Source organism: Neopelma chrysocephalum, unplaced genomic scaffold (assembly GCF_003984885.1).
Source record: "Neopelma chrysocephalum unplaced genomic scaffold, ASM398488v2 Primary Assembly neopelma1_77, whole genome shotgun sequence".
Taxonomy (NCBI): Eukaryota; Metazoa; Chordata; class Aves; order Passeriformes; family Pipridae; genus Neopelma; species Neopelma chrysocephalum.
In genome coordinates, this window is record NW_020897738.1 from 1,515,287 (window position 1) to 1,528,755 (window position 13,469).

At 53.8% G+C, this 13,469-nt stretch overlaps 1 protein-coding gene across 4 annotated transcripts in view; it reads right to left on the minus strand.

Moving 5' to 3' along the window:
• Window positions 1–902: 902 nt before the first annotated feature.
• Window positions 903–13,469, minus strand: part of SGSM1 (small G protein signaling modulator 1) — a 36,396-nt gene continuing 23,829 nt past the window's right edge. For all 4 annotated transcript variants that reach the window (XM_027689465.1, XM_027689464.1, XM_027689468.1 and 1 more), the window contains 12 exons: window positions 13,314–13,378; window positions 12,823–12,968; window positions 12,161–12,289; window positions 11,523–11,705; window positions 9,626–9,697; window positions 8,508–9,089; window positions 7,666–7,790; window positions 6,397–6,479; window positions 6,021–6,130; window positions 5,641–5,737; window positions 5,078–5,245; window positions 903–4,646 (listed from right to left, as the gene is read on the minus strand). In XM_027689465.1, coding sequence (XP_027545266.1) covers window positions 4,558–4,646; window positions 5,078–5,245; window positions 5,641–5,737; window positions 6,021–6,130; window positions 6,397–6,479; window positions 7,666–7,790; window positions 8,508–9,089; window positions 9,626–9,697; window positions 11,523–11,705; window positions 12,161–12,289; window positions 12,823–12,968; window positions 13,314–13,378 — 1,849 coding nt within the window. In that variant the 3' untranslated portion in view covers window positions 903–4,557. The remainder of the gene's footprint in view (window positions 4,647–5,077; window positions 5,246–5,640; window positions 5,738–6,020; window positions 6,131–6,396; window positions 6,480–7,665; window positions 7,791–8,507; window positions 9,090–9,625; window positions 9,698–11,522; window positions 11,706–12,160; window positions 12,290–12,822; window positions 12,969–13,313; window positions 13,379–13,469) is intronic.

Sequence of the window (13,469 nt, forward strand, 5' to 3'; positions counted from 1 at the left end):
GCTTATGTCTCCAGGGTGGGATTTTGGGATGGGCTCAGCTTACCCATGGATGGGTTCCCAGCAGATCTGTGATTCCAACCTGCCACATCAAGAACATCCTTTCCCTCGGCCTGTTTTTCACTCATCAGTGACAATGGTTGACACCTGCAGCTCCACTGCTGGCTCCAGTTGCACTACAAGGTGCATTTGGATAAGCTAAGGGATGTTCACCATGTCAGGGGCTGGATGAGAGCAGGACAGGGAGGCAGCAAGAATTTGCCATGCAAAAAACCCTCTCAGTCCTCATGAAAAATGTTCACAGCAAAGCAACTCAGAGACTCAACACAGCAAGAGAAAAACTCCTAGAAAAATCACACATTTTAGGAACAAAGACAATTTCTAAAGGGTCTGCATGAGTTAACACCAAAAGAGTGGGTACCGGGAGTTGGAAGGTTGCATCAGCAGAAAGCTCAAACGCAGGCAGATAATCCATTAGTCACTCCCTCAGGGGGACGCGGGGCCAGGACACAAACATTCACTGGATTTAAACACACCAAGATTATCTGAGCAGAGCAGCTCGAGCATGAGATAAACCCCAAACCCCACAGCTCTGCGGATGCTCAGTGAGGTGTGATGGGAGCTGAACAGCTCAGCCTGTGGAGCACATCCTTCCTCAGGCTCAGCTCCAGAGTGACCCAGAGCAGAGAACAGGGCTGGCAAACCTTGCTGCACCCCAGGGAAGAATGCAGCAGTCTCATCAGAAAGCACGGAATGGTTTGGGTTGGGAAGGATCTTACAGCTCATCTCATTCCAACCCCCTTCCACCTTCCACTGGACCAGGTTGCTCCAAGCCCCGTCCAACCTGGCCCTGAACATTTCCAAGGATGGAGCAGCCACAGCTTCTCTGGATAACCTGTGCCAGGGCCTCACCACCCTTACCGGGAAGAATTTCTTCCTAAAATCCAATTTAACCCTACCCTCTGTCAGTTTAAGGCACAGCAGCTCCCACAGAACCAACAACAGGCTAAAGATAGTCCCCAGCTCACAGTGCCATTGCAGGGGGGGGCTCAGCTGCACGGAGCTGCTGGGGTGAGACATTCCTCTCCCCCAAGGAGCCAGACAAGATTGCTGTATATGGACAAGCATTCCCTGGTGACAGGCTTCTCCTCCATGGCTGCACAGCTGGGAGAGATCCACGCTGGATTCCAAGGCCACGATTCCCACTGTCGGAACCCCAGAACAAGGCTTTATCTCAGGGTGGTCTAGCTTAGGGGCAGAGCCATGCAGGAAAGGCTGGGCCAGAGAATGCCCACAAACAGCTGCAAAACAAACCCTTTGCTTCCATTTTAGGAGTTTATAGCCATCAGAGCCCCAAACCTGGGGGTGCCTCGCTGTGGGTCTCCACAAGCACAAGAACCTGCCCTGGAGGGCCCAGCACAGCTGCCCCCACTGAGACTTGGGAAAGATGTCCAAACCAGAGCTGGGACCAGGCATGGACAGGGCCAGAGCACAGGGATTGTCACAGACTGATTCTGATCTCCTGGGAACACAAAGCTGGACCTCCATGTTCAGACTCAAGTGCTCACAGGAATTTAGTGAGCAAATGGTTTTCCTGATGTTTGTAGGACTGGGGTGGAGCAGCACATGGGGCTCTGCCTGCAGCAGGGGCTGGTGAGGAGTCAGTTCCAATGCTCTGCATGGGCCAGGGACACTCCCTCCCTACCCAAACAGGGTGGCCAGACACTTTTAATCCTAAATTAAGTGACAGACTCGTCTTTGGCCTATCCAATTTACCTACAACACACCAAACCCCAACTCTGCAACTGTTCGCACCCAGCAAATCCCCAGGCAAGGCACAAGACCCCACACAGCTCGAGCAGAGTAGCTCCTGCACACTCAGCACCAGAGCTTCTTTCCTCCTTTTTTTTTTCTTTTCCAGTTTTAAAGTCAGAACTAAGATGAAGCCAAGCTGAGGTCATGATGGTGGTTCTGCTCTGAGCTTCCTGTTGCTCCACCACAACAACTCTCCCAGCAATAGACTGGCACATCATGGAATAGGTGCTATAGAAACCACACAGTTCTTAGAAGCAAAAGATTTCTCACCCCGCCTTCAAAAAATAACCCACTTAATTCACATATTTTCTCTCTATACTGTATATATATTATATATAGACACAATTCTCTGGTAAACATGTACAAGATATTGTAAAGAACATTGAAAATGTCTATCTCCATTTGCACAACAGCACACATTCACACGCCAGCACACAAGGACACACAGTCAGGTACAATCAATAAATAAATACTTTTTTCCCCCCAGAAATTATTCAAAAAACACTGCTATTGAGCGGCCCAAAGACACTCTCAGTTAATACAGACAGCAAATATTGTGCATAATTTCTTGGCTGTTTTTGTTTAAAAACCAAGGAAAGAAGCTTGAAAGCTATCAGAGATGTTGCTTGATCAGACTGTGTTTCAGGAGACCTGTTGGTTCCTGTCCCTCAGGAAGAGGAGGGCAGAGCACTTCCCTTCCCCTCTGGACAGGCTACACAGGACAATTCTGTCCTAGAACCTCGAGGGAACAGGAGCAGCCTGGGATGGAGAGAGGGCAGGAGCTTTTTGCTCTGCTTGGTGGAAAGATGGAAGATTCACACAGGAACTGGCAGATCTGAAGCTCTTTGTTTCCTGAGCTACTACAGACAGCACCCTTTGGGTATTTACTGCAGGAAACTCCTGCAAGGAATTTCCTAGATCGTTGTACACATCTGTTGGGATTATGAGGAGCAAAGGGCTGCCCATTGCTCTCCCCCTGGCCACAGCCTCTTCCCCCAAAGGTTCAGGATGTGCCACTCTCCCTGCCTTTTCCAGCTGTGACCTCCATGTCCCAGCGTACAGAAAGTGCTCATTTTTCCACCCGATTTGCTCAAGCAGCAAACCACTTCACCACGCTCCACAGAACCTCCCTGAAGCAGCAGTTTTCTCTTGTGCAGATTGACATCTGTTTTCTGCAAGCAACATCTGACACGTGCCACGAGCCAACACAAAACAGCACAGACAGATGTTCCACGGGAGAAGGGAAGGGCCCTTTCCCTTCCATGGGCAGCACTCCAGCAGCAAGGCAGGAGCAGGGCCTTCCCTTGCAGAGGAGCGGAGGAGAGCACACACACATCACACATTGCACAGAGGGGGAACATAAATTTTTGCAGCAAAACTTGAGAGAAAGTACCCTTAGAGAGAGAGGGCTCCAACCCAGCGCCTGCCCCGCGGCCACGGCACAGCTCCCCCACCCCAGCTGGGCTGGACCCTCCAGCCACCCACACCTCTCCTTTGCCTGTATTGTTTTTACCTGAGTTGAAAAATGACTCCGACCCCTCTGCAGGGCTGAGGACACAGCAGCTGAGAGGCACTTCATGCAGCGGGCTCCAGCCCCAACACTGGAGCCACTGCAGGAAAAGTGGCCACACAAGTGCATCTTCCCAAAGCAAAGACCACTCAGAGACCTTGGGCTATTCTTCTCTTCACAGACATGTGGGGGAAGTCCACCAAGACCTAACTGGAGACTTTTGGTGGGCTTAGGGGGCTTGGCAGCACATGGAAAACCCACAGGCACCAAGGGGATTGTTTGCCCTGTCGAGCTTTGAGCAGCTGGTCTTAACAGACAGAGGAGAAGACAGGCACCATCAGAGGGAAAGCCAAGATAATCAGGAGCTCTGACTTGCCTTCTGAGGAGCCCTCCCCTCACGGGGGCTGCAAAGGAATGACAGGGAGACCAGACTCCTACCACAAGCAGCTAAAGTAAGGCAGGTAAGAAAACCTCCAGCCGGGAGTTCCCAGAGGAGGTCAGGACAAGATTTCCCAGTGTTCAGAGAAGGTTACAGAAAAAACAACAAACCCAGTGCTGAGTTTGGAGCTGTTCTGAAAATCCATCCAGAGATGAAACTGTTGTGTGCTCAGATATTGTAGGAACAATGTAAAATCCCAGGGAGAAAACAGAGCCTTGGAAAATAAAATACTGAAGGGGATGCAACACATCAAGGGACAAGATCAAAAGAGGAATTTCTGTGATCAAAGTCCCCCCTGTTACTGGCAGAACCTCATCATGTTGGTAAGAAGCTGAGGAATGGCAGCATCCCTGTGCTGTCTGGGCTCACAGACTGGCTGCCTTCCCACCGCCAGGAACGGCCCCAAGGAAGCAGCTTTATGTCTGTGCCACAAAGGATGTGGAGTTCTGCTCTCCCCACCCCTGAGCTCTGCCCTGGGATGCTGGCAATGCCTGGGCAGTTGTGGTGGGCACATACCTGCTGCCCTTCTGCTGCAGCAAGGCCAGGCAGTGACTGCCTGGTCCTGCTCCCGACGGGTAACACACACCTAGACGGATCTTTGGTTGAGTCACTGCAGAAGGTCTGAGCTGGGGCCCCTGGCACAGCACTTGGGGAGCTGAGGGTACTCCCAGCTCAGCCAGCAGCACGTGTCCCACTGCCTGAGTTCCACAGGTGTGGCACTTGGAGAAAGAGGAGAAAGGAGGAAGCGTCGGAGGGGAGTCTCGGCTCTTTGGATCCCTCGTCTGCCCTGTGTCCTTCATTTGTTCTCAATCAGAGTCTGCACTTTATAGACAAGGTCCCGAGCCAGCTTCAGGATCTGCTTGGTGTTGTGTCGCTCGGCCATTTCTGGAACACAGACAGAGGAAGGTCAGAGTTGAGCAGGCCCAGCCCCACAGCTCCTCATCTGAGCCCCAGGTGAGAGTTGAAGCTGTGAGCTCCTGCCCACATTCCCAACACCATCCATCACAGAGACACTTGGCTCTGGAGAGCTCCTCAGGATGGTGACAGCCAGCAGGAGGCATAACCTACGTTCTCAGCTCCCTTCAACATGTCCAGGTGGGCCAGGGCTGAGGATGGCATGGGGATACCACCAGACCTCTCAGAGCCCAACTGTTTCGGGGCACAGGGGCTCTACCACCGTGTTCCACAACCACACACTGCTCTGTGTGTGTTAAACATTTACAGCAGAGCCCAGACATGACTGCCTACACCCAGCCACATGCTGCACACATCTGAGCAGCTGCCACAGATTCAGCCTGACAGAACACAAGCTGTACCGTTGAAAAACTTGATGATGTCTGTGAAATCCATGTTGTTCTCCAGGATGATGTCCCGGTACATTTCCACCAGGGCCAGGGCTATGAAGAGCACGTAGTGAGCAGAGGAGACGTGCGCGGCGGCCCAGATGGTCTCCCAGACGGCGAACACGTCGTCGTACACCAGCTCTGAGAACAGAACAGCCCAGCACTTACCACACCAGCCACGGCTTCACACCATCCTGACTCACAGAGCTCACAGCAGCGCTGGGGAGACACACTGGGAGGCTTCTTCCCACAAGAACCTGTTCCAGCTGGAAGCAATAAGTCAGTCACCTGTAGGGAGACACATTCTGGCCCGCAGCAGGTGGCACAGGCCTCAGGACATACTCCTGGTGAGGCTCAGCAGCAGCTCTGGAAAAACAGGTTCCGCATCTAGACAGAACAGTCAGCCCCACACAAGCCAGGGAAAAGTGAAGAGGATTTATAGTTAAGTTTAAACTACTAAGTTGCAGAGTGTGCTGAGAAGCCTGGAAGCCCGGCAGACCCTGCCCACCCCTAGCCTGGGTGGTCTCAGCACGCACCTCTCTTGAAGTCCAGGAGAAACCATCGGTAGCAGAAGTAGAAATGAGTGTAATCCCCATTCTGGTGCATCAACTCAAAGAGCTCAGAGTCCAGGATCTGTCAAGAAAAGCAAAAGGAAACTCAGCAGTGCACACAGGAGGCCGCAGCCATCCTTCTGCCTGCTTCCCTCCACCCCCACTGCTTTCCTACTACACCAGCTCCACCAGCTCATCCCTCCCTTTCCTGGCACACGTTACTCCAGGCTGTCTTTAGAGTCCCTGCTCTCCCCTCCTGCTTCCCAGCACTGAAACCCCTCTCAGCCCCTCCAAGACCCTCATCCCACCACCAGCTTTCCCCCTGGGGTGTGAGAAGCCACTGTCCACATGCCAGGACCCCTTACCTGGATCAGCGACCTCATGTTGGCAAAGTGGGTGTCCATGGCTCCTCCATGGGGGAAATTCTGATTCATCCTCTTCATCAGCTCGGTGAAACAGCTGAAAGCCAGAGCCTCTGTGCAGGGAGGAGAGACACCACTGCTGGGCTGCACAGGCTCTGCTGCACCTGCTCCCACAGCCACCTGCAGCAGGAACATCCCTCCAAAAAGTCCACCTTGTCCTCGAGTTGGGCTCCTGGGAGCCAGACAGCACCAAGGACAAAGGGGATCCTGCTCCCCACCTCTAAGCATGGGACCCTCTATGCAAAGAGCCACCACAAGCCTGGCAGATTCCCACACATGATCCCACAAAGGGACAGGGAAAGCAGAGCCACTCACTCACCATCATCCAGGATGACCAGGAGAGGGGCCAGCAGGTCACACATCCCCTGCACGTAGCCAATCTCAATGTGCTGCCAGATGTAACTGTGTGAGAGAGCAGGAGAGGTGACCAAGTGCCACTGCCTGGCACCTCCTTTGCCCGTGCCCTGCCTCCCTTCCCAGGATGAGGGGGGAAATCCCACCTGTTTATTCCATTATCCTTGTGCTGTAAATTATTAAATTCCAAGTCAGGCATGCATGGCACAGTCCTGGATTGACACCCTGCCATGGCTATGTCCCAGGGTGCCCATTCAGGGCTGTGCCATGGCCATTGCATGGAAAAATCAGTGCAGGGAAAAGCAAGATTGGAAAGCACAGCACAGTAGGGTCATTGGTTAAAGGACAGAGACTGATGAATTTGTTAATTTATTTCTCATTCTCATCCTTCCCCCTCGAATCATCCTCTTGGTTCTCTGTGCATAATACTGCCTGCCTTGCCTTCCCATTCCCAGTGTCCCAGGAAGCAGCCAGCCCTGCAGGGATATCTTCCCTTATTTGGTAGCAAGTCAAAATGCGTTCAGAAAGGGCTTGGATCTGCTGCTGGCACAAGGGAATGATCTTTTCCAGCCTGCCCACTGGTTTTCCAAAATCTGCTGTACTAAAGTTCTAATCTCAGCAGAGATCTCCAGCTTTGGCTGTCAGATGAAGCGACAGCACTGATGGAACAGCAGCTTCTCCTCATGTTTGCAGGATGAGTAATAATATTTTATCCTTTGCTGCCCGTGAAGCAGCGGCTGAGCTGGAGCGGGTCTGAGGTGGTGAGTGTCACTCAGCCAGCTCTGAGTCACAGGGACTCAGCAAAGACACTCAAAAAATGACCCATGTCTGGCTCTCTCCTGGGGTTTTAGGTAGGCAGTAACCATTCCAGCACTTCAGGTACTTCCTCATTAGCACTACGGCTCTGTGAGCTGATCCTTGTTAAAGCCTTTTCCAGGCATATTCCAGAGAGCAGGTAGGCTAAATCCAGTACAGTGGGTGCAGGCAGCTCAGGCAGCCTCTACCTCGGCCAAAAACCCAGCACATGGCAGTCAAGGGACAGCTGGACATCTCTAAGCATGGGACACCTTGGTCTGGGAACCTCTGTGTTCTTGGAGCAGTGGCCTCGGTGCTGGGATGATGAGGGAATTTGGGAGCAGAAGTCAAGGAGGTAAAACTCAGTAGCCAGAGCAAAGTTTAGGGCTCCAGCATCGAGGTGAATTCCAGGAAGCCCCTTGACCCCCCCAGCTCCCACCTGCACATGACATTGCGGAGCTTCTCCAGGTTGGCCGGGGTGAAGTACCAGTAGTTGCGGTCACAGCGCTGCACGTCCTTCTCGATGCGGTGCAGGTTCACTGTGTACATGTCCAGCAGCTCTGGCTGCCCAAAACAAGAGCAAAGTTGATTTGTTCTCAAATAAAAAAAGGATTGCAAGGGCAATGGAGTGATAGGGTAGAGTTTGGGTGGGAAGTGGGAGCCCCTCTACACCCAACTACGGGATCAGCACGGGGCAAATGCAGGTCAGTCCTGCCCCTCTACTTGGCCCTGGTGAGTTGTGTTCAATTCTGATCTTCACAGCTGAGGAAGGACAAGGAGCTACTGGAGAGGGTCCAGTGAAAACCACAGGGGTCTGGTGCATCTCTCTGATGAGGAGAGACTGGGGAGCTGGGCCTGGTTAGTCTGGAGAAGAGAAGACTGAGAGGGGATCCCATCAATCCATACAAATATCTCCAAGGAGTGTCAGAGGATGGTGCCAGACTGTTCAGTGGTGTCCAGTGACAGGACAAGGAGCAATGGCCATAAACTAAACAGAAAAAGTTCCACCTCAACATGAGGAAGAACTTCTTTCCATGGAGGGTGGCAGAGTCCTGGAACAGCTGTCCAGGAAGGGCATGGAATCTCCCTCTCTGGAGACATTCCTAACCCACCTGGACACATTCCTGTGTCACCTGCTCCAGGTGACCCTGCCTTGGCAGGGGGGTTGGACTGGATGATCTCCAGAGGTCCCTTCCCACCCCAACTATTCTGGGATTCTGTGGTTCTGTGAAATAGCAAGGCAGCCAGGAAGAAACCCACCCTGAACATGTCCATACTTACAGAGTAGGTGACACCCGTGGAGGAGAGAGCAGATGTTTCATTGTTGGTCAGATCAGTCACAGCCACAGCCAGGGAATCCAGCTGTGGGTACAGACTCTCCATTTCTGGCTCCTCAGAGAGGTTGTCCTCACTCTCCACCAAGCTCTGCTTCTCAGCCTCACTGTCTGCCCAGCTCTCCACCACAGTCAGGGCCACGGTGTCACACAGGGCCCCTGCCGGGCCCTCTCCCACGGGAACGAAGTCCACACTTCCAACGCTGGGAAATTCACCTTCCAGGCTGTCTTGGCCCTGCAGCTTCTCCTGCTGGACACCATCCGTGTCCACTGAGGCTGGCACATCGGACCCACCAGCCTTTCCCTGGGAGCTGGACGAGGATTTATTGGTTTCCAGGGCACTGTCCTCGTTGCTGAAGCTGCGCTCTGAGAACCCTGATGTGATGGAGAAGTTTTGGGAAGAGGGGTGGCCAGAATCAGGGGAACAAGTGCCATTGGGAACTGTCCCATTGGGGACCTTGCTTTGTTTGCCATCTTCCAGCTGAGCATCTACTTCAGTCTGTTCCACTTCATCCACAGATTCAAACACCTGCAAAGTGTGAGCAGAGACACACAGGGGAGCATCATGGGAATTCAGCAAACTGCTAAGGACATAGTGCCCATATTCCCAAGAGCTGTGTACTCATAGAGCCCATGTTCCCAACAGTGGAGGGAGAGGAAAATCACCCTTTAGCTTCCTCTCCTTGGATTTGAGTCAGCATTTGGTCATTTGCACAACTCCAAACCCACAAATCCCTGCTCTGAAGGGCTATGCTTTGCTTGGCATTATACACTGGGCAGAAAGTGATTTAAACAGGTGCTAAACACCTGGGCAGTAACAGAGGGAGCAGCCACAGGCCCTCAAGTGTGACAGCCACGGGGCAGAGCAGGCAGGTGAATATTCAACACCACAAGCGGAGCACAGTTCTGACCTTAGTGGCTCCAAAGCAGGCTGGGGACTCATTTACCTCCACCAACACTGGTTCTGTTTGCCAGAGATCCCCATGGTTATGGCTGAGGGGTCAGACCAAGCCAGGGCAGAACTGTGAGGACAAGAAAAGGAGGGGACAAGGTGCTGCAGCTCACCTGGGTGCTGGAGCTGGAGTCGCTCTGCAGCCGGGCGTGGTTCTGTCGTCCGGAGCTGCAGCTCTGGGAGGACTGCAAGGGAGAGGGAAAAGGGCAGTGAGAAGGCAGAGAGCACCGGGTCTGGGTGGGGGAGCTCAAGCAGAGGTGGCATTTCTGCAGGTGAAGAACAAGCAGAAAATGCATCCAGTAAATTCTCCTATTTGACCCATGAAGGACGTTCCCATCACATTGACTTTGCCGTGTGTGTCACCCAGAGCAATGCTCAGCCTCAGCCACCGTCACTGACTGCTGGGGAAGGTGACAAAAGCCAAAGTCCCAGGCCAGTGCAGTTGTCAAGAGCTGCGTGTTGGGTCTGGAAGGAGCCACTTTCCTCTGGCCTGCAGAGAGGTCACGTTGCCTCCCTGGAGTGCAAATTTCTACAAATCTCTGTCCTAATTTGGCAGCAATGCGGCTCAGCCCAGCTCAGTTTACATAAACGATGAAGTCACAGGCTATAAAACAGCCCCTGCAAGCATATTCATGCTCTTTTCCTTTTCTTAAAGGACAAATATTGATGTTTTAAGCCAGACTTAGTGGAGGCAGCTCCTCTCAAAGTCACGAGTACCCTGTTCTGGCTTCCAGCTGAAGCACAGAGGGAAGGGCTGGGCTTTGCAAGCACCAGCTCCATGCTCAGCCTTGTGGATTCCCTCTGAGCCGCCAGCACTCGATCAGTGCGAGTCCTCCCCGTTATCTGAGCAGATGTGCAGAGCATGGAATGACATCACACACAAACAAAAGGATTTTAAGAAAATCCAGGACATTCAGACCAGCAGGAGTTGTCTCCACCCTTGTATTGTGGGTGTTTGCTGGGCAGGGCTCTGATGGAGAGAGGAAGGGTGACAGCTTTCCTCCATTACCATGGGAGCACTTAAAACAGGAAATTTCAGGTTCAGATGGAAAAAGGGTGAACATTTGCCTGTGTTAACTGTGCCAGCTCCCCTCCCCGTGCCTGTTCCCAGAAGAACCGAAGAACCACGGCAGCGATGCTGGGGGGGGGAAATGATTCCTGGAGTTACAGCCATGCCAACAGTGTAGCCCAGCTCTGCTCAGCCCCCCTAAGACCTGCATCATTCAGTTCCAAACAGCTCCTGGTTCAGACCTGCTTTCCCTGCCTCTCTCCCTCTCTGTACATACACGTAGCCTGCAGGATTGGAGCTGAGCTAATCTCTTTCCTAAAGCACCCACACAAACTTCCCAGCGGGAACCAGATCAAGTCTCCAGCGCTCACCTCCCAGGTCCTGTTCATTTGGGCCTCCCCTCGCCCCCAGTGTGGCAGCCCGAGGTCACACAACCCAGCACCACGTGCTCTGCCATGCTGGGCTCTGCTCCTCCAAGGACAAAACTCTCACAGAAACACTCCCTGGCCGCTGTTCCCAGGACTGCCTTTCCTTTAACAGGCTTTTCCCTCCACACCCTTTGGTTTGGGCTGTGGATCTAACTCCTAAAAGCCAGTCCCACAGAGCTGGGTGTTCCCAGCTCTGTCCCATGATGGCACTGTGTACCAAGGGTATACTGAGGTTCCTCTGAGCAGCTGGTGGAGAAGGGAGCCAGTAAGCCCACTGCCCTGTTTCACAGCCCCTCAGTGCCAGCAGCATGGTCTTCCCTGCCCCTGCTTCAACAGTCTTCCAAGGAGTTAAACCTGATGTGCACCAGGAGTGCATCAGGTAATGAGTACCTCATTCTCCAGAATACCCACAAGGAATATCTCACAGGACTGGTGAGAGTGTCTGGATTCGGCCACGTGGCCCCCAAACGAGTTACAGGGTCCTGCTGCCCCACTGCCCTCTGCCAGGAGTCCCTGCCCTCTCCAGCAGGGAGCCTGGGTGGACACAGCCCCCCCGAGCCCCCACAGCCTCACCTCGTTGCTGATAGTCGAGTCCCTGTGCATCATCCTCTGGATGTGGGAGTCCAGGCTGGCCCCCGAGGAGCACTTGGCCAGCGCGGCCGCATGCGACTCCTTCTCGCGCTGCCGGACGATGGCCTCGCAGCCCAGCCACTCTGCCATCGTGTGCTCGTAGCAGGCACGGGTCTGCTCGTCAGCCTGCAGCGTGGGGGGACACAGGGGCTTGGAATGGTTGTCCCTGGAGAGCCCAAACCCAGCCCCTCCTGAACCCTCAAGCCTTGCACAGAGGAGCGAACACTCGTGTTAACTATGGCTGGATGGGACATAGTCACCCATCCACCACACAGTGCCTGACTCACAAAACCTGGCCAAAATAGGATGGGAAATGCCCGTCCATCTCCTCCCTGCCTTCCAGAGGTGTGCAGGGCACTGAACATGAGGAACCAGAAGCTGCACAGGGCAGCATCAAGCTTGATCCTGTCAATTCCTGCTGATCTGAGTCTTTCTCCCGCTCCTACCTACAGCCCAGTCCAGAGCGAACACGATGCCCAGTGGCCCCACAGGGTGGGCTCTGCAAACAGACCCTTCAAGCTATGCAGTACCCAGGGCACATCAATGCCACACTGATGAGCTGGCAGCACACCCATACCAACCTCCTTTCTCTCTGCCTCCGTCATCCCAAATTGGTAATGGCCCAGCAGGAAGGGCCAGACGGCCTTCCTGATCTCGTGCTGGATCCCGCCATAGTAGATCAGCCGCAGCAACTCCTGGTCCTCGTAACTCTGTAGGAAGAGCTCAGTCGGTGCACAGACACAGCCAGGACATGGCCCATTGGGTGTAAGGCCCAGCCGTGCCACCTTTCTGGAACACCACCCAGATCCTGACTACCCCCAAACCCACTGCCCATCCACTGCAGATGATCCCTCAGATCCCTGCCTGGGCTCAGGTGAAGCCAGAGGTTGCTGTGGGTGGACATTTTGGCTCATCACACCAGAAACTGGCCCATCAAGGTCACCGAAGGTCACTGCTGTGCCTCTGAGCCTGGCAGCACAGCAGACCCCCTAAAGGCCACGGTAATCGGGTGACAGACACTGCCCAGGTGGGCTCTGAACAGAAGCAAGTCTAGGAGAGCAGTATTCATTCCCCAGCTCCCACATGCCAAGGATTAGGAGCCCAGGCTCTGTGCAGCCTGGGACAGGCTGGCTGACTTCCCTCCTAGAGGAACTTCTCAATGTGCTTGACCCCATCGTGCTACAACCACCCGGGACACCCCAAGTGCACCAGAGCTGGTGTGTCCCCAGAGCCCTGGCTCTACCGTGCTGTCCTGCAGGTATCTCTGCCAGATGTCCACAGTCAGCCCCGAGCTGGCACTGCAGGGGACATCAGAGGACACGATATTGTGGTTCACCAGTGCAGACAGGTGGGTCCTCACCGTGGACAGGTGTCTGCAATAGGCCAGCCCTGCAGCAGAGAAAACCAAACATTCATCCTTGGACCTCAGGGAGCCATGAGGGTGAAGAGCAGGAGAAAGTTCTAACGAGTCTGTTCTTTGAGGGAGATCCTCTTAAACCACATCCCAAAGCAGGGAGTCTACTGGGACAGGACCACCAGTGCTGCTGCTCACTTGGCTCAAGTCCAAGGATCAGAGTCCATGTGTTTGCTCCCCACCCTGAGCACGTGCACAGACTGGTCCCAATACCCCTGGCCACTGGCAGCTGGCTCAGCACCACTCCCAGCCTGGGGCCCAGAGCCTTATCCCTCACCTATCACACATCTCATGGCAGTAGGAACGTGACAGGTACTCACAGCCATAGAAAGCCCGGGAGAGGATTTGGTACTTCATGTTGTCACACAGGAGCTTCAGTGGAGCTCTGCCAACAAAAACACAGGGGATGTGAGGAGAGGAAATGCTCCCGTGCACCCCCTCAGCCTGGCTTTGATCTGACTGATCCAGCTGTGCCT